Source organism: Notamacropus eugenii, chromosome 3 (assembly GCF_028372415.1).
Source record: "Notamacropus eugenii isolate mMacEug1 chromosome 3, mMacEug1.pri_v2, whole genome shotgun sequence".
In the NCBI taxonomy this organism is placed as follows: domain Eukaryota; kingdom Metazoa; phylum Chordata; class Mammalia; order Diprotodontia; family Macropodidae; genus Notamacropus; species Notamacropus eugenii.
The window spans coordinates 466,354,404-466,379,111 of record NC_092874.1 but is presented as its reverse complement, the minus strand read 5'-3'; the positions used below and the strand labels follow the sequence as shown (position 1 = coordinate 466,379,111).

Genomic DNA, 24,708 nt, shown 5'->3' with positions numbered 1-24,708 from the left:
GTTTCACGTTATCTTCTATTTTTTCAAACTCTTGGTTTGTTTGTTTGTTTTTTAACTCCTTGGTTTATCTCATAGTCTTTCATTTCCCTGAACTCAATTCTCTCTTTCAAAGAACTATTTTGTTCAGTGAGCTTTAGAACCTTCTCCTCCAATTGGCTAATTCTGTTTTTTAAAGTCTCCTTCTCCTCATTGGCTTTTTGGACCTCTTTTTCCAACTGAGTTAGCCTCGTTTTAAAAGTGTTATTTCCTCAGCATTTTTTTGTTCTCCTTTAGTAAGCTGACTCACTTCTCAAGCTCTTCTATTGCCTGAGCCCAATTTAAGTTCACTTTGTAGGCCCTGGAGGCAGGGGCCTTGACTTCCTGTGACATTATGCCATGTTCTTCCTCATCCAAAAGGATGGGAGGAGACACCTGTTCACCAAGAAAGTAACATTCTATGGTCTTATTTTTCTTTCCTTTTTTGGGCATTTTCCCAGCCAGTTACTTGATGCCAGACCTAGAGGCCTGTGTGGGCTACCCGAGTCTTTCTTACCTCACCTCCGAGGTCTTCAGCTGGCCACGCCGGATGCACATATGAGAGAAAGGACGTTCCAGAGTCGAACAAGGGTTGAGCTTTATTTCAGGGTCTAGTTACAAGTGCAGGGGGATCTTCCTTAGGAGGAAGAGGGGGAGATTTCCTAAGGAGGCTAAGATCTTAAGGGATTGGAAGTAGAAGTACAAGCGGGGAGAGAGGGGGAGGGGAGAGAGGAAAGAAGAAAACGGAGCCTACTGTCCTCTTGGCTCCTTACGTGCTAAGAGAGCTTTCAGGCTTCCTCAATCCTACTTAACCTTCAGCCACACAGTTTGCATCTAAATACCGTGCTGTTAGGTAACTAGGTGTGCTCCAATCCGGGACAATCTCGAGGGCAGGGAGACTCCACCCATCACGTATCTCCCGGGGAGAGGCGGAAATACCCGAGCTAGCCGAGCTAGCTCAGTCTGACCTTCTCGAATCCCCGCTGTTCATGGAGGGCCTCGTAAGACTCTAAGATTTAGAAGTCCCACTTTTACCCGCCCGAGACCATCCACACGGAATTGAGCTTCCAATCCCAACAACTTGACTTCTGAATCCTTTGTCAAAAGGATGGTCCTATTGGCCCTCTTCTCCTCAGTATCATGTTCAAGGCTGAGATTCGACTCAACTGCTTGATTCCCCCGAGGCTCTGGGTAGGGGCAGGACCATCACTCAGGGATGAAGTTTAGATCAGCTGCTCCCTACTGCCAGAGATTTTAAGCTGAGCTGCTTGGACAATGGACCCAGGCTGCTTCCTGGCCACCACAGTTGCCTGCAGTCTGCTGCCGCCTCCTCTGCCATTGCCTGGGGCTATTGCTGTATGAACCCTGTTCCCCTCTCGCCCTGCTGGGAAAACCTTCCCACACTAACCTTTGAAGTTTTCTTTGTTGGTTGTGGGTTGAGGTATCTGGGACTCTTCCTGCTGGGAACTCTGCCCTGGAGGTCTGTTCAGGTCCTGTTCCTCCCAGTGCTACGTGGCCAGGGCTGGGATCCGCTCCACTCAGCATCCTGTGAGACAGAACTTTCCTGCTGGCCTTCTGGGTTACCTTTGGCTGCAAATCTCTTTCGCTCTGTTCTGTGGCTTCTGCTGTTCTAGAATTTGTTGAGAGTCATTTTTTACAGGTATTTTGTGGGCTGTGGGGGAAGTGCTAGAGTATATGAGTCTTTCTCCTCTGCCATCTTGGCTCTGCCCCCCTCAGAATGTTTTTAAAAATTATTTTTAATTGAAGAGTGTAACAGGGTCTTGGGACTCAAAACTTAGAGAAATATTGACCCTGAGGAAGGCTTCAAGCAAATTCAAAAGTTCCTTAACACAGAATCTATGGGAAAACAGAGGGCAAGAAGGCCCTTCCTGGGCTGAAATCTGCACCAATGATGGGAATAGTTTCATTGAGGAGATGACAGATACACTTAAGAGCTAGATTAGATCTTCCATGAGAACAGGGAATATTCTGTTCTCCCCATCATAAACCCATGACACTGAGCACAGAGACTTACACAGTCAACGCTTCATAGCTCACATCTATACAGCTCCTAAGGAGTACAGAACACTTGCCACCTACAACCTGGAAGTTGGTACAGATGAGGAAACTGGGGCACAGCAAGATGAATGACCTTTTCATAGTCATATGACTAGTGTGGGAGGTGATAATTGAATTAAGGTCTTCTGACTTGACGTCCAGAGAACTTTTGACTATACTAGGCTGACTGTTAATAAACATTTGTTCAGTGAAAAATTTTATTTAAACTCTAGAAGCAGTTACACTGTTGCCAGATAAATAGCATTATCTTAATGGTTTCTAACTTTACACAAGGATAACATCTTTCTTAGTCGTGGATTTCAAGGTGCTTTGCAAATATTACTTGCTTAGCAAATAGACTAAAATGTATAAGTGGCAAAACATCATTTGCTGCCACTCTAAATTAGAAAAATAAGGCATTATAAAAAAAGACAAATGTCTTAAAGCTAGTACGCTAGCTTTGTGCAGGCTTCAAATGATAAGGTTCACGGTCAGTTGTGTCTGGCTTTTCATGCTCCCAATGAGACGTTTTCTTGGCAAAGACACTGGAATGGTTTGTCATTTCCTTCTCCTCCAGCAGATTAAGACAGACAGGATTAAGTGCCCAGCATCACACTGCTTGTGAGTATCTGAGGCCAGATCAGAACTCAGGTCTTCCTGGCTCCAGGTCTAGCTCTCTATTCTTTGAGCTATCTCACTGCTCCAAGGTTCTATTACCTTCTTAGAAAATTGTATAAGTATGTGTGTGTATGTGGGGAGAGGGGAAGCCCATGAGAGTTTTTGGGAACACCTGTGATTGCATGTCTTTTTCTTACTTGTACCATATCTACTATGCTATCAGTTGTTTGTGGTTTTACAGGATGTGACATCAGATCCCCCAGCAGATAGTCCTTTCTTCTACATAAAGTCCTTTCACTGCTTCTAAAGACATTAGAATCATTCACCCTCCGAATTTTCTTCTGAATTCTTGACTGCGAGCATGAAAAAGGCCCTCAGACATAATCTGGTCTTTGCACAATTTGTACTGAGAAAACAGTCTTTTTTGTGCCTACATACAAATGAGAGGGCTGGGCCACTGGGCAGTCAGCAAGGCATCATTCTCAAGAAGAAAGAATACTGGGAGTTTTTTCCCATTCATCATGCAGACTACTTCTAAGAAGAAGTAAATACCTTCACTGATGATGAAGGGGAACCAAAGTTTACCACCAAATCTAATCCAGTCCAATCCAATATGTATTTATTAAGAGCTTATTTCAGGCCTGGCACTGGGGACACAAAGAAAGGCAGAAAATAGCCCTTGCCCTCAAGGATCTCATATTCTAATGGGGGAGACAAGAGGCAAACAATTATGTACAAACAAGATTTCGACAGGCTATCTTGGAAATAATCAGCTGAGGGCACTGCAAAGATCCAACAAAAAATAATCCTTGCCTTCGAGGTGCTTACATTCGACTCGGGGCGATATAATATATACATAGCTAAGTATATATACTCAGAAATTTGGTGGTGAGAAAGCAGGAAGGACTGGGTTGGCCAATGGCCCATTTGTGGCACTATTTTTTGAATGAAGCCTTTCTTGGTGCCTTGAATCGCTAATCTCTCCTCCCCTGTACCTTGGCCTCAAACTCCCTTTATGTTTAACTTCTTCATATATACTTCTGTTTATTAACTTTGTATTTATGCTGTACACTCGCTGTCTCTCCATTTAAATGTACGCTCCTTGGTGGTGGATACTGTTTTCTTCTTTAAACTCGTAAACTTATACCTAGCCCATGGCCTGGACTATAACATACCCTTAATAAATGTGTTGACTGACTGATAAAGCAAAGGAGCCAATCTTTTAAACTCATTTACAGAATTACCAAGTGGTAGTAATGTCTAATTTGATATAGACGACTTGGTCCAATCATGAAAATATCCCCAAATAATCTAAATATAATTTATGATAGTGGTTCTTAAAAGTTTTGATCTCAGGGTTCCTTTAAATTCTTAAAAATTATTGAGGAACCCAAAGAGTTTTTGTCATATCTATTATTATATCTATTACTATTTACTGTGTTATAAATTAAACCACAAAACTTTCATTTAAAATGCCAAAAATAAACCTATTCCATATTAAAATAGAATTTTATAAATGAAAAAATAACTATATTTTAAAAAAATTAAGTGGCCTTGATTTTGACAAATGCTAGTTTCTTAAAAGGAGTTGCAAGGAGGAATCTGAAGCCAATAGCAATGAACAAATGAGAGCAAAAAAGGCCAATAAATAACTTCTTGGTGTTATTATAAAAAGAGTTTTGACATCATGGACCCCCTGAAAGGGTTTTGGGGCTCCCATGGAGCACACCTGAAAAACCTCTGATTTATGAACATATTATAGAGCCATGTTGATCCAAACAGCAATGTATATTCTGCAGGTGAACATACAGCCCTCACTAGCATTGAACATCACCATCAGTGCCCTCACCCCCCCACAAAGAGAGAAATTCTTGAGTGGAATGATGTTTAGGGAGATGGAGAAGATGTGTGGTGGGAAACTTGAAAACAGCCCCCAGTCACTTGTGTAGAGGTCTCTGAAAGGTGAGGCTGAGTGTTCTTTGTGTGCAGGGCACTCTGCTAGATGGTGAGAACACAAGGCAAGAACAAAACCAAATAGTGCCTGTCCTCAAGACGTTTATGATCTACAGAAAGTGACTTTATGGTGTTACTTAAAGTAGGATCAGCTGGATGAACAAAGAGAAAGTAAAAGAGGGCACACCAAGACAAAAGCCAAAATATTCAAACAAGTTAAGAGAAATTCCTTTGTAATCAACTAGGCATATTGGAAATGACATTAATTCTTTCATTATTATGGTTCTGTATTTTGAACAGTGAACCCAGATATATCAAGGAATGTCAAAGATATCTATCAAATCAGAAATTGATGTGGGTGACAGTTAATAAGCTGAACAGGAATAAGCTGATAGACTCTACTAGGGGAATACCCAAAGAAGTATTGTAGCATACTCCATTAGTTCAAAGATTTATTAAGTGGCAAACTTGTACAATGAATATTGCTATGTTCTTGGAGATAAGGAATTAAAAACATAATACCTTTTAAAAAAATAACTAATCAATAAAATAGGCTTGAGGGCTTTTCTCTCTATTTCCTCATTCAGGGACCAGCTCCTGTAGGCCAGTCAGTCTCTGAAGGATACTGCTGACAGATGAGATTGTCCAAATCCTCTGGGTACATGCTCTTCCGTTTTGGGCGGGATCCCACTGAACTCAAAGGCCTTACAAATAGTGTCTAATCTAGGTGAACTCTGGTCCTTAGGAAATAAGCTCCTGTCCTTAGAACCCTCCATTAGGGTTACATTCAAGGTTACATTCAAGGTAACTCAGCTCCTGAAGCAGAAAACCAAACCGAGTGGTTTGAGTAGGGATGGCTTCCTTTGTCTAGACTGCTGGACACAGCTGTGTCTCACAATGAAGTCACATTCTCAGCAGGAGGAGCTGAAGACTTTTAGTCCAACTCATCATTTGAAAGTTTCCCCCCCACCCCCATCAACTGTTCACCAATTAGGCTATTTACCTCTTAGGGGCACTCCCTTTTCTAAAGGTATTTATGTATTCATGTCTGTGTCTTTGTTTGTAGTTACTGAGATAGACCATTGACCATCAACTTATTGATTATCTGTTAGTCTAATTAATAAAATCATTATTAATTGGCCAGAAACTGTCTCTTGGGCTTTTCATTTGTCACCAAGTGAAATTGCTTCAAGTGAGGTCAATCTTAAACAACTTAGCAAAAAAAAAAAAAGCTGCTGTTGGCAGACCAGAGGAAAAGAAAGACACTATAAAGAGGTTCCCTCTGAGCAAAGGAGACACGCAGTATAGAAGGAAAGAAAAAAATAGGGGAGAGAGGGAGGGAAGGAGGTAGGAAAGGAAGACACAAGGATTTGCTAAGTGTTTATTATGTGCTGGGATCTTGATTCAAATCCCAGGTGTTCCACTTACCAGTTGAGTGACCCTGGAAAAGTTACTTAACTTTTACTCTAATGTCCCTTTCTGCTCAGATATTCCAATCTGATGATCTCAGAGCCCACACAGGGAAGGGCAGAGTTCAAGACCCTGCAGACTGACCACAACAACTCACTCAAAGAAAGGCTAGTCACATGCTCAAATGGGAACGATGATGAGCTAAAGATCAAAAACACAAGTAAAAATTTCACAGCGTCTTTGCATTAAAAAGCAAACTATAGTCGTTCTAATCCCAAGCTGTGTCTACATGGGCCCTTTATTTACGCTGCTAAGAATCAGATTTTTCCTTTCCATTTAATAAACTATGAAGCTTCTTCACTCATTTTGCCAATGTCTTTTCCTCTAAATAGTCACTTGATAGTGATAGGATCTTTCAGTGCAAGAAGGAGAGAAAAAATTCAGATGTTCACAATCATAAGAGACCCTGACTATTTTCCCACAATTACCCTTAGGGAAATATATCATGGGAAAAAAAGCCCAAACCTATTTTATAAACCTACTTTATTTCCTATCAAGTACTTTTTTGGGGTACTGTATTTTACAGATATGGGAAACACTGAACTGCTTTTGGATACAACTATGAAAATTCACTATTCTCTACCGTATCTACCATCACAAGGGAAGATCGTCCCCTTGGGAGGGGTATGGAGGTGGAAGAAATAACTGAAAATCAAAGTGATTAAAATCTAAAATATATTGACAAACACTTTAAGAAAAAGAAATTTGCTGGAGTCTAATAAGAAAATGGAAGTATGTGATCTACCTACTCCTACATTTTCATGACTCATGGTTTAAAGGAGTTGGTTGCAACAGAAATAGGGCACACAAGCTAACATCACTAAACACTCTATTATAATTCAATTTGGATTCCCACAAACAGAAATAAAAAATGGAGAATACAACTAATGTTTCATAAAACAATTTTTTTTCTGTAAAAAAGGGTTGTTTTTTTCTCTAAATGAGCCATCTGAGTTGTACTTTGTAGCTTGTTTTTTCATCCAAATATCCTCTTATAATCATATATTAAGTTCAATCTTGTTGAAATGACAAATGCAACTGCAGAAATCTTTTCTTTAAATCTTTAAGATGCACATAATGACATTTGCATTTTACAACATTTGAGTGATTCATTCAAAATTGTTTGAACATAGTTATACGTGCAGAAAAGTTTAATTATCAGCTATCTGCACGGGAGCAGTATAACCTAAAGGGTTCTAGTTCTTTCTTAATTAAAATCATTTGAAGTTAATAATAGCTCTCTGTTAAGATATGAATTGAATATTCCAAGTAGGAAGTTTACTAAGGGGTCATCAAATCCTCTTCATTAAGAGTTGCATTAGGATTACTTGTGCTTTCTATCAGGCCATTGGGAGAGGTAAGTTTTCTGCTCAATGTCACCATAAAAACTTTTGATGGGAAATTTCCCATGTCATAAAGCCACTCTCTTGAGTCTTAGTCATAGATTTTGAATGAGAACAGAGACACTCACTTCTAATTCTCTACTGCCATTTGGTTTTCACAAGGATAGTAATCCTCAGTCTGTTGCTGCCTCTTTTGAATACCTTTCTTTAGAGCAAAGGTAGGGCCTCTACCTCTAACTCTCTTGACCTCCTCATTTCTGCAGCCGCCAGGCTCCAGGTTCTTTGCCTGAGTGGCAGCTTGAGCCATCCTTACCTACAGGTGACCGGACTAGATCCCATCTAACAAAAGACATGTCAAAGTATCTCCTATTCATATCAGAGGGACCTCTAGACCCAGGAGAAGTCATTTTATTCTTGTACACAAAAGAAGTTTGCAAAGATTAATGACAAAGTGAAGGAGTCCTCTAGGACTGGTTAGAGGGTTTAAAATTTTGTTTCAATTGCTTTGCTGGGAGGTTAGAGAGGAAGGCTTTAGGGGCAGAGTAAGTTTTGGTTTGACACTTGGAGCCATAATTCAGAAATGCTATGGCAGCAGAAAAGAAAACTAAGCGTGGGTTTGGAAGGGATGGCCCTGACCTCACATGATTGTCCTGCTATGTGTTATATAGGACCCTGGACAGTGGACTTGGGAACTCAATTTCTGTCTTTCATGGAAGATGAGGAGGTTGGCCTTCAAGACAGCTAAGTTCCCTTTTGGCTCCAAGTCTTGTGCTCCTGTGACACGCATCCAGTCTCTACAGATGGTATGGGACTGACACCAATGTATTTTTTTGGTTCAGGCCAAAAAATACAGGATTCACAGGGGTTGGGAACTCTCAGTGAGGAAACTCTCCACCCTCTGTGCAGATGCAGTTTGAAGTCTTAAGGAGCAGTGTCCTTAGTGTGACTATTAACCATTCACACAGATGGAGCAACTTATGGGGGAAGAGGAAGAATACAGGCAGGATTCTCTACTTTGTGTGGACAAGGAAACTTGCCTGTGGTCTCCCTGCTGCTAACTAAACAGTGGAGGTGGCATTCAAACCCAGGCCTCTGTGCTGGGAAGTTTTTGGGTACAGGTTGCTTCTGCATCACCACCCCCACTCCCCTCCCCTCTGCTCCCCAAACCCAGATTATCTGGGGGCTGGGATGTGTACATTATCCTGAAGTGGGTGGGGATCTCCAACTGGGGCATGAACTCCAGCCTTCAGTGCGGTCCACTCTGCCATGTCAGCAAATACAGTGTTTTGTACCCCACTGAGCTGGCTCACTATCAGTAATGGAACCCAAGGGAAAATCCACAGACCAGAGAGAAACTCAGGTGTCAGCTTCCCCTAAATGTTCAGTGTACTCTTAGTTTAAATTTTCTTCCTCTGTAAGCATGAGTTTGAGGAGAGCTACAATCAAGAAGGGGAAGCTAAGGCGGGGAGTGGGGGTGGGAAAGGGGTGACACAGTGGTCTGGAGGTAGGAGGACTTGCATTCAAATCCAGCCTCAGACACATACCAGCTGGAGAACCCTGATAAGCACTTACTTCACCTCCGTCTGCCTCAGTCTCTTTATCTGTCCAATGGGGATGATAATAATCTCAAATGTTAGCTATTCTTAGGATTACTGTAACAAGAGGTGGCATGGTATGTGGAGATTCCTGAGCTGCACTGAAGTCATACCTTCTGAGTAAGACACAGCATGGAGGCAGGGACTTCTTTCTGATAAACAACTGGGGAGATGAGGTCCCGGTCAACCAGGGAGCCTTGATTATCAACAAGGGAGGGAGAAACTGCCAGAGAAGGTATACAGAATAACAAAATCATCTATTTCTTCTTAGATAAGATTTTAATTAATAAAAATCACACTAACTGGACGTCTCTCTATGGTGCCTCGATAAGCACCTTGATGATAGCAGCTAGGTCATAGAGGTAGGATGAATGTTACCATTCCCATTTTACAAATGAGAAAACAGGTTTACAGAGGTTATGTAACACGTCAGTTGTCACAAGGCTTCTGTCAAAGTCAGGACTCCCATGCCTACTGACTCCAAACTATGTTACCTCTTAGAAAATGAGAGGAAAGAGCCACCTCACCTAAAACCACTGAATGATTTGCTGGAGGGAGGGAGGGAGGGAGGGAGGGAGAGAGAGAGAGAGAGAGAGAGAGAGAGAGAGAGAGAGAGAGAGAGAGAGAGAGAGAGAGAGAGAGAGAGAGGAGAGAGAGAGAGAGAGGAGAGAGGAGGGGAAGGAGAGAGGAGGGGAGGGAGAGAGGAAGGGAGGGAGAGAGAGAGAGAGAAGATCCCCTAACAGAGAATCATGCTCTACACTGAACATTATGACCTCCTTGAGAGTCCACTGGGGGAAAGGCATTGTCTTTTCCTTGCTAGCATCTTTTGGGCTGAACGTGGTAATCCCTGGTAGGCTGCTTCAGATGTTTCAATATATATCATTCTACACTGTGACTCAACTTCGGATACATACGCTAAGACTTCTGAAGATAATCTTTAACTTAAAAAAAAGAGCTTGAATGTCACGTTTGAAGCAGCTCCATTTGTTCACAATTTACTAGGTACAGTTATAGAGGAAAAGAAGAAAAAACTAGACTACAAGAGAAAAAAATCAATTTGATGGGCATGCACACAGCTGCCACACTAGCCCTGGGATTCAGGCTGTGACACGGGCTTCCTGTAAAACTTCAATTGTGGTTCCTTTCTTTTCCTGGAATGCTATAAAGAGACTATCAAAGGCCCTGACTAATGATGTTTATATGGCTTAAATGCAGATTGTTACTGAAAGTCTATCACTTTCACTTTGCAGGTTTTCACCTTTCAGGAAAGTCTGTATTTATAACTCACAGGCAATGAGTAGGCACCACTGTGGGGAACCTGACATGGGAAAATTAATTTGTTTAACAAAATACAAGGATTTATATCAATTTTGGGCTATGAAATCCATGTTTTATGTTGAAACAGAATGATTCTGTCTTTTTTAAAACTGATCTTCTTTATAATTAATTGATTTTGTCCTGTAACTGCCTAAGTTATGATTCTTTGTCTTTGAACTCAGCTCAGAAACTCAGCTGGTCTACAAGGAGTTAAGTTTAGAAATCCAGTTCTCTTGTTAATGAACGTTCTATTCTTGTGTCAAGGAAATCTGTTACCCTTGAAGGCTGGTCCACTGTCTCTAACCTCCCAGGTGGACTCAAACAATGGACATTTCTTAGTTGTAGGAGGGAAAGGAGCGGGGTTCTGCAAGCCTCATTTCCTGACTGCTAACCAGTCATAACTTGTTCTCTCCTAAGAAGTCATGTTCCTGTTCTGTTCTCCCCTAAAACGATAAAAAGGGCAGCCATTCCCCACTTCAGGGTCTTAGTGTAGCTGGGAAATCTGAGATTCTATTTCATGGTAAATCTGGGTTTACTAATAAGTTGACTGTGCTTGTAATTCTGTGCCTCAGTCTACCTTATTTTTTAACTGTCAATATGCTGCTTTCCTGCCAGAAAAGAATACAGATGTTAATTCTCCTAATGATGGACAAGAGGCCCTAGGAAAAGTGTGGGGAAGGAAACACTAACACAGGTAAACCAAAGGAAAATCACTTACAGGTGTGTCAGCGATCAGTCCCGCACTGTCCACCGGGATTTCTTTTAGGGATGTTTTGTTTATTGATGCTGTAACTTGGTGGTAAACTGGGAAGTCCTTTGGTTTTGTGATGGTGCCTGGAGTTTCCTTAGACAAGTTAGGCCTTCTTAGAGTGGGAGAGAGGCATGGAATAGGCCCCACACTCTTCTGAACACTGTCTTGGGGTTCAGATACTGCTGTTTCCACACAGGCACTTTTTATATATCCTTTATATGTCCTGTTTCCAGCCTTTCCTAGAATCCTTTCTAAGAGCAGCTCTGATGAAACTGTTAATTCACATAACCCTGATGTGCTGAGGCTAGCTGTTGGGCCTGGCGTATCATGGATGAATAGACTCTGGTTATCCTAAAATATGGGAACAAAGTGAAAACAATTTTGAGCAGAAGCTTGTACTGGACAACTTATCATGTACAAGCCCTTATGCCAGTTTGCAATTTATGATTTTTATGAATCATGTGATTTTCATAATAACATGGTTGCTTTAGAAATAAGTTTGTTTGTTTTTTTAAAATTAAATAAGGGCCCTGGGATGTGCTCATTGGATGTACATTCTCTGTATACAGCCTCTCAGTGCATCCCATATTTGCTACCTCTGATACCAGAAACATGTAACACATAGTAGTCCATGAATATATTTATTCCCATTTGAAAAGAGAATCATTCTTGTTACCAAAAATACACATGCTTTCCATCTTCAGTTTTGTGATCTGAACATACATGGAAAATGAAATGACCAGTCATCACTGACACAGGCATGAAAATGCCACAGGATAAACTAAGGGACCCATTTTAGTCCTTTTCCCCTCAATGATCCTGAGACAGTTCTGAAGATCAATGGGTTGGAATAATTATATTTCTTATTATCTTTTCAATTATGGCAAGAGATGTGACCCCAAATCATAAGCCATATTAACTGCCTGTTGGTAAGCTAATGTCTAATTATTATTTAAAACTCTACTTATCAAGCAGAGTCAAGATAGTGGAATAAAGGCAGGAACTCATCTGAACTCACAAATTCCTCTCCAAACAACTTTAAAATAATGCCTCAAATCAAACTCTGCAGTAGCAGAATCAATAAAAGGTCAGGTTGAAACAATTTTCCAGCACAAGACAAACTTCCACTTTAAGGGTAGGAGGGCTTTGGAACATGATATTCAGGAAGGCAAGAGAGCTAGGATTATAACAATCACCTACCCAGTAATACCAAGTATAACCCTTCAGAGGAAAATATAGACATTTAATGAAATATAGACTGTAAAGCGCTCCTAATGAGAACCCCAGAGCCAAACAGAAAATCTGACTTCCAAGTACACGACTCATGAGAAGCGTAAAGAGGGAGAGATAAAGAGAAGTCATCCAGAGTTCAATAAGGTTAAACTGCTAACATTCCTATATGGGAAGGCGATCATTGTGACTCCTAAGAATTTTCTCATTATTAGGGCAGGTAGAAGGAGTCGACACAGAAGTCACGGGTGTAAGTTAACTATTAGGAGATGATTTAGAAAAAATAGAGGGATGAAAAAGAGAGACCCACTGGAAAAATGGGGAAGAGAGATAGAATGGGGAAAATTATCTCACATAAAAAAAGGCATGAAAGGAAGAGCTTTTACAATGGAGAGGAAGAGGAAGCTATTTTGCCCAACTGTATGCCAATAAATCTAACAATCTAAGTAAAAAGGAAAAATATTTACAAAAATATAAATTTCCCATATTAAAAGAATATAGTGCTTAAATAACCTTATTTTAGAAAAGAAATTGAACAAGCCATCAATGAACTCCTTAAGAAAAAAAATCCCCCAAGTCAGATGGATTCACAAGTGAATTCTACCAAATATTTACAAAAAAATTAATTCCGGTATTATTTTGAAAAAATAGGCAAAGATGCTCGAAGTATGGTAAAGTTGTTTATCTTCTTTGACCCAGAAATACACTACTAGGCTTGTATCCTAAAGCGATTATAAAAAGGGAAAAGGACCTTTTTTTGTACAAAATGGTGGCTACTGTTTTGTTTCACAGCATGACTAAGACAGAACAATGTTATTATAATTGTGTATACATAAACTATTTCAAATTGCTTACCATCTCAGGGAAGGGAGAAAGGAGAGAAGGAAGGAGAGAATCAAAAGTTAAAAAATTTTAAAAACAAATGTTAAAAATTGTTTTTATATGCAATTGGGAAAAAAGTTTTAAAAAAACGAAAAATAGGAAATGGAGTCCTATCAAAATCCTTTTATTACAGAAGGGCAAAAACAAATAAAGAAAACTATAGACTAATTTACCTAATGAATAATAAATGCAAAAATTTTAAATAATATACTACCTAGGAGATTACAGTAATATAACACAAAGATTATATAGTATGATCGGGTGGAATTTATAACAGGAAAGCAGAGCTGGTTCAATATTAAGAACACTGTCAACATAACTGAACATATCAATAATAAAAACAACAAAAATCATTTGATCATCTCAACAGAGGTAAAAATAAACTTTTGACAATATACAACACTCATTCTTATTAAAAACACTAGAAAGTATAGGAATGGAGTTTTCCTAAAAATGATAAGTATTATCTATGTAAAACCAACAGCAAGCATTACCTATAATGGCAATAGGTTAGCTTCCTTAATTATAAGAGCAGAGGTGAAGTAAGGATGCCCATTATCACCACTATTATTCAATATTGTACTAGAAATGCTAGTTATAGCAATAAGAAAAAAAGAAATTAAAGAAATTTGAACAGGCATTGATGAAACTAAACTATCACTGTTTGTAGATTAAATGATAGTATACTTAGAAAATCCTAGAGAATCAACTAAAAAAAAACTAGTGGAAATAATTAAGAACTTCAGCATTTCTATATATTACCAACAAAGTCCAGAAGGAGAGATAGAAAGAGAAATTCCCTTTAAAATAAATGCAGACCATATAAAATACGTGGGAGTCTACCTGACAAGACAAATGTAGGAACTATATGAACACAATTATAAAACACTTCCCACACAAATAAAGCTAAATCATTAGTTGCTCATGGCCAGGCTGAGCCAATATAAAAAAAATGAAAATTCTACCTAAATTAATTTACTTATTTAGGGTCACATCAAACTACCAAAATTATTTTATGGAACTAGAAAAATAATAACAATATTTATTTGGAAGAACAAAAGGTCAAGAATATCAAGGGAATCAATAAAAAAAATGTAAAGGAAGGCAGCCTACTCCTACCAGATCTTACAAAGTGGTAATCATCAGAACAATCTGGTACTAATTAAGAAAGAGAAGGGTGAATCAGTAGAATAGATTAGGTACACAATATCTAGTAGTCAATGACTACATTAAGCTCATATTTCATAAACCCAAAGACCTAAGCTTTTGAGACAAGAACTCACTATTTAACAAAAGTTGCTGGGAAAACTATTGTATATGAAGATGTTATATATAAAGATAAGGTCAAAATGGGTACTTGATTTAGATATAAAAGGTGATATCATAAGCAAATTAAGAGAGTATGGAATAGTTTATCTGTTAGATATTGGCAGAATTTATGACCAAAGAAGAGATAGAGAGCATTATGAGAAGTAAAATGGATAATTCTGATTACACTCAATTTTTTTAATAGTTTTATTTTTAGATTTCGACATTCATTTGCACAAAATTTTGAGTTCCAATTTTTCTCTCCATCTCTCCCCTCTCCCACTCCATAACACCTTGCATTCTGATTACCCCTTCTCTCAATGTGTCCTCCCTTCTGTCACACCCCACCTTTTCCTTATCCCCATCTTCTCTCTATTCTTGTAGGGCAAGATAAATTTCTATACCCCATTACCTGTATTTTTTGTTTCCCAGTTATATACAATAACAATTCTCAATATTCGTTTCTAATACTTTGAATTCCAATTTCTCTCCCTCCCTGCCTCCCCACCCATCCCCACTGAGAAGGCAAGCAATTCAATATAGGCTATATATGTGTCATTTTGCAAAAGACTTCCTTAATAGTCATGTTGTATAAGACTAACTATATTGCCCTCCATCCTACTCTGTCCCCCTCCTTTTTTTCCTATTCTCTCATTTGACCTTGTCCCTTCCCCAAAAGTGTTTACTTTAAGTTATTCCCTTCTCCCATTTGCCCTTCCTTCTATCATCCCTTTCACCCCACTTGTCCCCTTCTCCCCTACTTTCTTGTAGTGTAAGACAGATTTTCATACCAAATTTAGTGAGCATGTTATTCCCTGAAGAGAGTAAGCTTCACTTTCTCCCTCTCACCTCCTCCCTTTTCTCCTCCATTGAAAAAGATTTTTATCTCTTTTATGAGTGATAGTTTGCCCCATTCCATTTCTCCTCCCAGTATTTTCCTCCCTCACCCCTTAATTTTATTTTTTCACGGATATCATCTCTTCTGATTCAACTCAACCTGTACTCTCTGTCTATATGTGTGTGTGCACAATCCCTCCACCTACCCAAATACTGAGAAAAGTCTCAAGAGTTACAAATATTATCTTTACATGTAGGAATGTAAACAGTTCAGATTTAGAAAGTCCTTTATAATTTCTCTTCCCTATTTACCTTTTCATGCTTCTCTTGATTCTTGTGTTTGAAAGTCAAATTTTCTATTCAGTTCTGGTCTTTTCATCATGAATGTTTGAAAGTCCTCTATATCATTGAATGACCATTTTTTTTCCCTTCAAGTATTATACTCAGTTTTGCTGAGTAGGTGATTCTTGGTTTTAATCCCAATTCCTCTGACTTTTGGAATATCTTATTCCAAGCCCTTCCATCCCTTAATGTAGCAACTGCCAGAGCCTATATTATCCTGATTGTATTTCTACAATACTTGAATTGTTTCTTTCTAGCTGCTTACAATATTTTATCCTTGACCTGTGAACTCAGAAATTTGGCCACAATATTCCTAGAAGTTTCTGTCTTTGAGTCTCTTTCAGGAGGTGATTGGTGGATTCTTTCAATATTTATTTTGCCCTCTGGTTCTAGAATACAAGGGCAATTTTCCTTGATAATTTCATGAAAGATAATGTCTAGGCTCTTTTTTTGATCATGGCTTTCAGGTAGTCCCATAATTTTTAAATTGCTTCTCCTGGATCTGTTTTCCAGGTCAATTGTTTTTCCAATGAGATGTTTCACATTATCTTCTAGTTTTTCAAACTTTTGATTTTGTTTTGTAACTTCTTGGTTTATCATATAGTCATTAGCTTCCCTGAACTCCACTCTCATTTTTAAAGAACTATTTTCTTCAGTGAGGTTTTGAACCTCCTTTTGCATTTGGCTAATTCTGCTTTTTAAAGCCTTCTTCTCCTCACTGGCTTTTTGGACCTCCTTCTCCAATTGAATTAGCCTATTTTTAAAGGTGCTATTTTCCTCAGCATTTTTTTGGTTCTCCTTTAGCAAGGTGCTGACTTGCTTTTCAAGCTCTTCTATGGCCTGAGCCCATTTCATATTCATTTTGGAGGTACTGGAGGCAGAAGCCTTGACTTCCTGTGACATTATGCCATATTCTTCCTCATCAGAAAGGATGGAAGGAGATACCTGTTCACCAAAAAAGTAAACTTCTATGGTCTTGTTTTTTTTCCCCTTTTGGGGGCATTTTCTTAACCAGTTACTTGACTTCGCAATCCTTTGTCAAGAGGAGGGTCCAAGTGCTCCTCCTCCCCCCAGGACAGTGCTCAGGGCTGAGGTTCAGATCAGTTGCTCAATTCCCCCAGGGGCAGTGGGTGGGGGAGGGTCTGGCACTCATGGCTGAGGTTCAGATCAGCTGCTCAATTCCTCCAGGGGCTTTAGGTGGGGGCCGGACCGCCACTGGACCCCCAGAGGCTTTAAGCTGAGCTGTTTGGACAATGGACCCAGGCTGCTTCCGTGGCCACTGCCACCACAGCCACCTGCTGCTCACTGTTGCTGCTGTTGCCACCTCTGCCACTGCCTGAGGCCAGTGCTGGGGAGACCCTGCTCCCTGCTCACCCAGCTGGGAAAGCCCTTCCACTCCAACCTTTGAAGCTTTCTTTGTTGGTTGTGGGTTGAGGGATCTGGGATCCTCCCTGCTGGGGATTCTGCCCCAGAGGCCTGTTCAGGTCCTGTTCCTCACCGTGCAGCGTGGCCAGGGCTGGGCTCTGCTCTGCTCAGTGTTCCCTGGGATAGACCTTTCCTGTCAGCCTTCCAGGTTATCTTTGGCTAGAAATCTGTTTCACCCTGTTGTTCTGTGGCTTCTGCTGCTCTAGAATTTGTTAAGAGTCATTTTTTACAGGTATTTTGTGGGCTGTGGGGGAAGTGCTAGAGTATATGCATCTTTCTACTCCGCCATCTTGGCTCCACCCCCCTAATTACATTCAATTAAAAAGTATTTTTTCATGAAGAAAACCAATGCAACCAAAGCAGGAAACCAAACCAGGAAACTGAGAAATGTTTTTTACAATTTTCTCTGATAGAGGTCTCATTTCTCAAATATATAGAGAACTAACTCAAAATTTCTAAGAATACAATTTGTTCACAATTGATAAATGGTTCACAAGAAGAAATCAAAGCTCCCTACAGTCATATGAAAACACGGTCTAAATCATTACTGATTAAGAGAAATGCAAATTAATACAACTCTGAGGTAATATCTCACACCTATCAGACTGACTAATATGACTGAAAAGGAAAATGATAAATATTGGAGGGGATATGGGAAAAGAGGGATATTAATGCACTGTTAGTAGAATTGTGAAGTGATTCAACCATTCTTTAGAGCAATTTGGAACTATGTCCAAAATACCACCACTAGGTCTGTATTCCAAAGAAATTAAAAAAAGGAAAAGGGCCTTCATGTATAAAAATATTAATAGCAGCTCTTTTTGTGGTAGCAAAGAACTGAAAATTGAAGGGATGCCCATCAATTAGGGAACAGCTGAACAAGTTGTGGTATATAATTATGATGGAATACCATTGTCCTATAAGAAATAATGAGCAGGATGGTTTCAGAAAAACCTAGGAAGATTTATGTGAACTGATCCAAAGTGAAGTAAATAGAACCAGGAGAACAATACACATAGTAACAGCAATACAGGATGGTGATCAGCTGTAGGGAGAGTTCAAGAGTGTTTCATGAAGTACATAATACCTGAACGCAGTCTTAGAGGAAAGCAAGAGCAGTTGAGAGGATAATTAATTCCAAGTATGGGATGTTCAACATATTACCTACTCTGATCAATACAATGATCTAAGAAAATTCCAAAGGATTCATGATGATAAATACCACGTATCTCCAGGGAGAGAATTAATTGAGTCAGAATGCAGATTAAAGCATATCTTTTAACTGTATTTTTCTTGTTTTCTCTTTTGTTTTGTTTTCTTTTACAGCACGGCCAATATGGAAACATGTTTTGTATTACTACACACAGATGATCTGTAGCAAATTGCTTGCCTTCTCAATGAGGAAAGAGGGAGAGAATGTGAAACAAATTTAAAAAATATTAAAATTGTTTTTACATGCAACTGAGAAAAAATAACCTACTTACGATAATAAAGACAATCACTTTCCTGGGGAAGCAGGATGATAAACATTTAGGTAAAGATGCAAAGACAGAAATTTGCTGTTATATCCTACCATGCACTTGAAAATTGGGTTGGGTATCACCATCCCAGGAAATGATGAGCAAATGTTAGGACATTAAGATCTGCATTTTCTCTGAATGTCTTGCCTATGAACAGTTTTATGACGGAGATTTGGGGAGTTTTTGCATTTCAAAGACTAAGTGTCTTTTTCTCTTTGCCACTTTTATATAATTATTTCATAACTTTTGGCCTTCTTTACTCTTTTTGTTGTTGTTCAAAAATGAAATAAAAACAAAGCTTATTTGTCCTTATTTCCTTTGTACTGCTGAATAAAACGTATGAAATCTGTAACAGGCAAATAATGCAGACTATGAAAATCTCCATAAAGTTTGTTCAAACAATTCATGATACATCTTTGGGAAATCTAGAACTCTCCAAATGGGCTTTAAGTCATGTCAATTTCTATTGAAATGAGAAATCATGTATTTCTCATATCTCAACTCCAGGCATTTTCTTTCACTTTCTCCCATGCCTGGAATGTTCTCCCTCTTTCACTCTGATCACTGATGTCCATGGCTTCCTTTAAGTCACCACTAAAATCCCACCTCCCCCAGGAAGCCTTCCCTAATCCCTCTTGATTCCAGTGCCTTCCTTCTGTTAGTTATCTCCTCTTTATTCTGCATGTAGCTTACTATGTATGCTTTTGTTTGCATGTTGTCTCTCCCATTAGACTGTAAGCTTCTTGAGGGCAGGGATTGTCGTTTTGTGCCCCCAGCACAATACCTGACACGTTACAGTCATTCTTCAGTTGTATCCAACTCTTCATGACCCCTATCTGAGGTTTTATTGACAAAAATACTGGGGACAGTGGAAGGTATATATAGAGTATCCAGTGTATAGCAAAATGAAAAGGACTTATTTCACATTACTCCCTCAATATATCTTACATGTTTCTTAATCTCATCCTACTTTTATGGATTTGCACATGCAACATCCCATATTTGGAAGAAACTGTCCTCCCTACTCCTCCTGCTGAAATCCTTTTGCCTCTTTCTAGGGCTGAGTTCAGGTACTACATACTTCATGAAACACTTACGAACTCCTCCTCACAGCTAGAAGTAATCTCTTCTCTCTGTCTTCCTCCTTGATGCTACTCTGACCTCTCTGATGCACTGTTTTAAACTGCATTATAGTTACTTGAATAAGCATCTCATTTCAATTAGACTGAATGCACCCTAAGGATAGGGATTGTCACTATTCATCTCTGACCACTGAGCACAGTGTTTTGCCTCAGTATGTATTTTTAAAATTGTTTGAACTACATCATAATTAAGGCAATCCATCCCATGTTCCTGATTCTGTTCGCCATCTGTTTGGGCCACAGTGATCCTAGTGGATGAGACTGACTCTTTTGTGCTTTGGATCCTAGCCAAGAATTCTCCTTCCACTCCCCCCCTTGTTAGTGATCCTACTTCAGCTTAGGCTTCTTGTACAACTAAGGATTTGCCTTCAAGCCAGTGCCATCTAAGAGCACTTCAAGAACTCCACCTAACTGTCCCGTATTGATAATGACTATGCTAGAACTGCCTACCTTCTCAATTTCCCCGATCCCATCACTGGTCTCAGCTAGGTCTCAGCATAGAAACTGAGGCCAAGTCATTCGTTCTATAAGAACAAGATGGCATTCTCTACGTTGAGAGAAAGCTAAGACATGAAACACTTTGGCTTGAGTTACGGCTACAACAAATTCCCTCATCCTTTGGCAAGTGGATGCGCCCTTGGGAGAAATCTGGCTATGCTGAGGACGTGCCAGGGTGCTCAGCTCCTAAGAGACCTTTTCTAAAGAAATAGTCTCACAAAGTTAGCAACAATTATGCATTCTAAGATGCATCAATCCTTCTCCCCATCCCTCATACCACAGACAATCCAAAACTCCACCATTTCTTTGTGGGAGGACTCGGAGTCATCCTCTAACAATCCGTCAATCAATCAACATTTATTAAACACCTACTATATGTCAGATGGGGCAGCTGGGAGACTAGAGAATAGAGTGCTGGCCCTGGAATCAGGAGGACTCATCTTCCTGAGTTCATATCTGACCTCAGACACTTATTAGTTGTATGACCCTGGGCAAGTCACTTAACCCTATTTTCCTCAGTTTTCTCATCTGCCAAATGAGCTGGAGAAGGAAATATCAAATCATTCCAGTATTTTTGCCAAAGAAACCCTCAGATGGGGGTCATGAAGAGTTGGATACAACTGAAGAATGACTGTAACGTGTCAGGTATTGTGCTGGGGGCACAAAACGACAATCCCTGCCCTCAAGAAGCTTACAGTCTAATGGGAGAGACAACATGCAAACAAAAGCATACATAGTAAGCTACATGCAGAATAAAGAGGAGATAACTAACAGAAGGAAGGCACTGGAATCAAGAGGGATTAGGGAAGGCTTCCTGGGGGAGGTGGGATTTTAGTGGTGACTTAAAGGAAGCCATGGACATCAGCGATCAGAGTGAAAGAGGGAGAACATTCCAGGCATGGGAGAAAGTGAAAGAAAACGCCTGGAGCTAAGAGATGGAATATCTTGTTTATGGAACAGCCAGGAGATTCTTCAAATGCCAAACAGAGAATTTTACATTTGCTCCTAGAGGCAAAGGGAACCCACTGGAATTTACTGGGTAAGGATGACAGGATTGGACCTATGCTTTAGGAAAATCACTTTGGTAGTTGAATAGAGAGGATGGACTGGAGTGACAAGGCAGATGCAGCAACTGTATAACAGCTCAGGTGTCTGGTAATTGGTTTTGACCAACACGAGGTCCATCTCATTTTGTGCCTTGCATCTGTTCTCACTGGTGTGGGATTATATAATCCTGGAAAAGAGGTTTCTTAGGATCAAGGTCGGCTTTTAGACCTGGCGCTAGAAGGTACCCAATACCCAATATGTATAGAGACAATCATGTACTTTGTGTAAGTATAAAAACTCAACCAGGAATGGAGCTGAGTTGAGGGGGCTTCTTTCCTTGGCCCATTTAAATTTTATATCTACCTCCATTACCTGGCAACGAAATTGTAGAATAATGTACTGTGTGCCAATCAAAGTTCAGGGGCTCTTTGGGAAGAATGCCCTCCTCGGGCCTTCTCAGAACACCACAGTCCCCCTGCCATCACTTCATCTTTTGAATTCTTTTGACAGTGGCCACCACAATTCTCATAGATTGTCTGTCTTTCTAATAAGAACACTCTGCCTCCTCTGAAAACGCGGCATCCTAGTATGATGGATTTTTATGTATAAAATGCCAATAGTGTGTGGCTTCTAGTGAGAGGAAGATTTGAAACGACAGCTGGCCCTGGGTCATGTTGGACTAGGTACCCTCTACTCAAATCAATAAGACTTAAGTTGTTATGTCTTATTTCATGAGCTTTATGGCAGAGTAAAGGACTTGGTCAATAAAATAATGAAGTGATACCAGCTATGCCTGCTTTGTTATGAATGGTGGTATCCTTGGACTTCATCATGGCCTCCCTTCCATCCCAGAGACAAGACACCATCATGATGGTGTGCCAGACAGGGAAGGCGGGCACCCTGTGAGAAATCTTCCATCTACTCACTTCGTTTCTAATTGGGGTCATAGTTCCTTTCATATCTTTATAGAGCCATTTTAGCTGCAAACTGATGTACATTTTTCTATAGAATACCATTCCCAGATATGATCAGTTGCATGCTAGAACAGAATATCTCTGGTTTCCCTTCCTGACATGAGGATTAGCAGGTAACGTCCATTTCACTGGTTCCCATCTAGAAAGTGGAATTTTTCTCAGACTGTTGATTTCTGCCTCAGTTCTTCCTGCACTGCTGCTCACTGCAGACCTGATACAGCCCCGGCCGCCTCCTCCTCCTCCTTAGAACTGTGGGTCCAACCGAGACCTGAAGCTATTCTCCCCCAGCCTTTGGATGCCAACACGGAGCAAACATGGCGCCACAACAATGGTGTCTAAAAGAGGAAAAAAACGAGGAAAAGCTTTCTCTTCCTCTGTAACAGAATCACAGGGCACTAGATAAACCACCTCCACCACCCACCCACACACCCCTAAGTTCATTAAAAAGGAAATTTCCAATCCAAAGAAACTTTTTCTTTGCCCAAGTCATTTATGCATGTGTGTATGTATATGTTTATATATATGCACATATATCTACATATATGTCTATGTGGGTATACACACATATTTCCTTTCATGGGTGAAGAAACAATTTCTGCTTGTCTATGCCTAAGTAGAGTGATGTTTGATTTCATCACATGCAGGACTCAGTATCTACTGTGTAGTGCCACCATCGCTCAGGCACTGTTTCATGTTATTGAATGAAGAATGTGGCATGTATGTTGTATGGGCAAAACCCTGGGTTAGTTCTTCAAGGAGCAAGCTAGACTGCAAGTGTAAAAATGAGCAGTGCTTTCAATGATCCCAAGCTGTCCTCTGATACAAAACCCTATTTTTTCAATATCAATATTAATCTGCCGATGCCAAATGGCAATCATCAACTCCTACAACATCCTAAGAATCAAAATGGGATATTCCAAATAACAATGGAGAGCAGATGTCAGGCATTAGGAGATCCCAGCATGTATCAGTGATGACTCGTACAAGAGGTAATTTCGAAGACAGTATTTAGGAAATGCAGGACTGGAAAAGGAGGTGAGCTGGTAGATAGATGAGTGGAAAGGATAACAAGGGACCCATATTAATGTCATAAAAAGCCAGGTTAAAGGAAGGTCTCTAGTACAATAGCAGATCAATGGAAGATTTGTGGGACGGCCACTGCTAAGAATCATGAAAAATTTAAAGGTGTGTCTCCAGCAGGATCTGAGCCTTGGGAAGAGTTATCACAACAATGAGGCCACAAATCCACCAATCTACGTGAGTGGTGGAAACTGTCAATTGCATGGGAATTTAAGAAGGGTGAGAAGTTTTCTTACCTATAAATTCCAAGACAAATCTTATATGCCCTATAGTCAAATAGAAAAAATGAGGGTAAAGAAAAGACAATTCAACAAATTAGACTAACATGAATACTGGATAATATTTTAGTTTATACTGACTTCCTTTTGGGGATGGGGAGTAAAGATAAGAAAAATAAAAATAATCTGGTAAAACTCTGATACAACATGAAATTTATAAAACTGAACTGTGCCTCCAAAAATATATATTTCTTTATTGTTAATGCTTATGCTACTTTGATAGACGCAATAAGAAAACTACAAATGTGATATAATAAATTCTAACTACCTAATATATTTTAAAAATTTATTTGTTGATTGTTATTAGAAGGTAAATGCATTGAAGTTATAAATTCTACTTTAGTATGAATTTCAGAGATGATGACATTCTTCTTTTTGATTATATGCTACTTAAAAACCCATGCTCTATTCTCATCCTACAGGTTAGTGTAATTTTTCAGAGTATTAAAGAAGTTGTCATGCTGTTTATCCAGCAAATACAAATTGATTCTCTAAATCAGAAATTTAAAATATAGTGATTTAACATAATACATTTTCTTAAAGTTCCAAATCTCTTGGATTATATTTCTTTTAGGCCAAGGAACATTTGTTTGTTAAACATTCAATTGTGTGATTGTGCCAGGAACATCAATACAGTTTGCCTGATTAACTGGAGCAGCATATGTATCCTGAAAATGAGATGATTTCCCCCAGGAAAGAGCACTTCTATAGTTACACCCCATTCCTTAAAAGGACATGCAGATGGTCATTTGGACAACAACTTCAGAATACACAAAACTGAATTGCTCTTGCTGTACTGTAATTTTTTTAAAAAGCATTCTTGAGGACTACCTTCTTGGAACAGATGGGAAACCCTTTCTTTTGTATACCCAACAACTTTAATACTCTGCAACTCAGAAGCTGCTTTTCAGTCTCTGTCAAAGTGGATGGTATTGTTTATTTTTATTTTACACTACTCTTTTCATTATGTCAGTCATGAAAAAAGTTATGATTTATTTAAAAGCTATGTGTCCAAGCAAGCCTGT

At 39.5% G+C, this 24,708-nt stretch overlaps 1 protein-coding gene across 10 annotated transcripts in view; it reads right to left on the bottom strand.

Moving 5' to 3' along the window:
* CFAP20DC (CFAP20 domain containing) overlaps nt 1–24,708 on the bottom strand; it is a 215,152-nt gene that overhangs the window by 72,615 nt on the left and 117,829 nt on the right. For 7 of the 10 annotated variants that reach the window (XM_072598796.1, XM_072598800.1, XM_072598797.1 and 4 more), the window contains one exon: nt 11,088–11,471. The exons of the other annotated variants lie outside the window; for them this stretch is intronic. In XM_072598796.1, the coding sequence (XP_072454897.1) occupies nt 11,088–11,471 (384 nt within the window). The remainder of the gene's footprint in view (nt 1–11,087; nt 11,472–24,708) is intronic. 10 annotated transcript variants of the gene reach the window in all.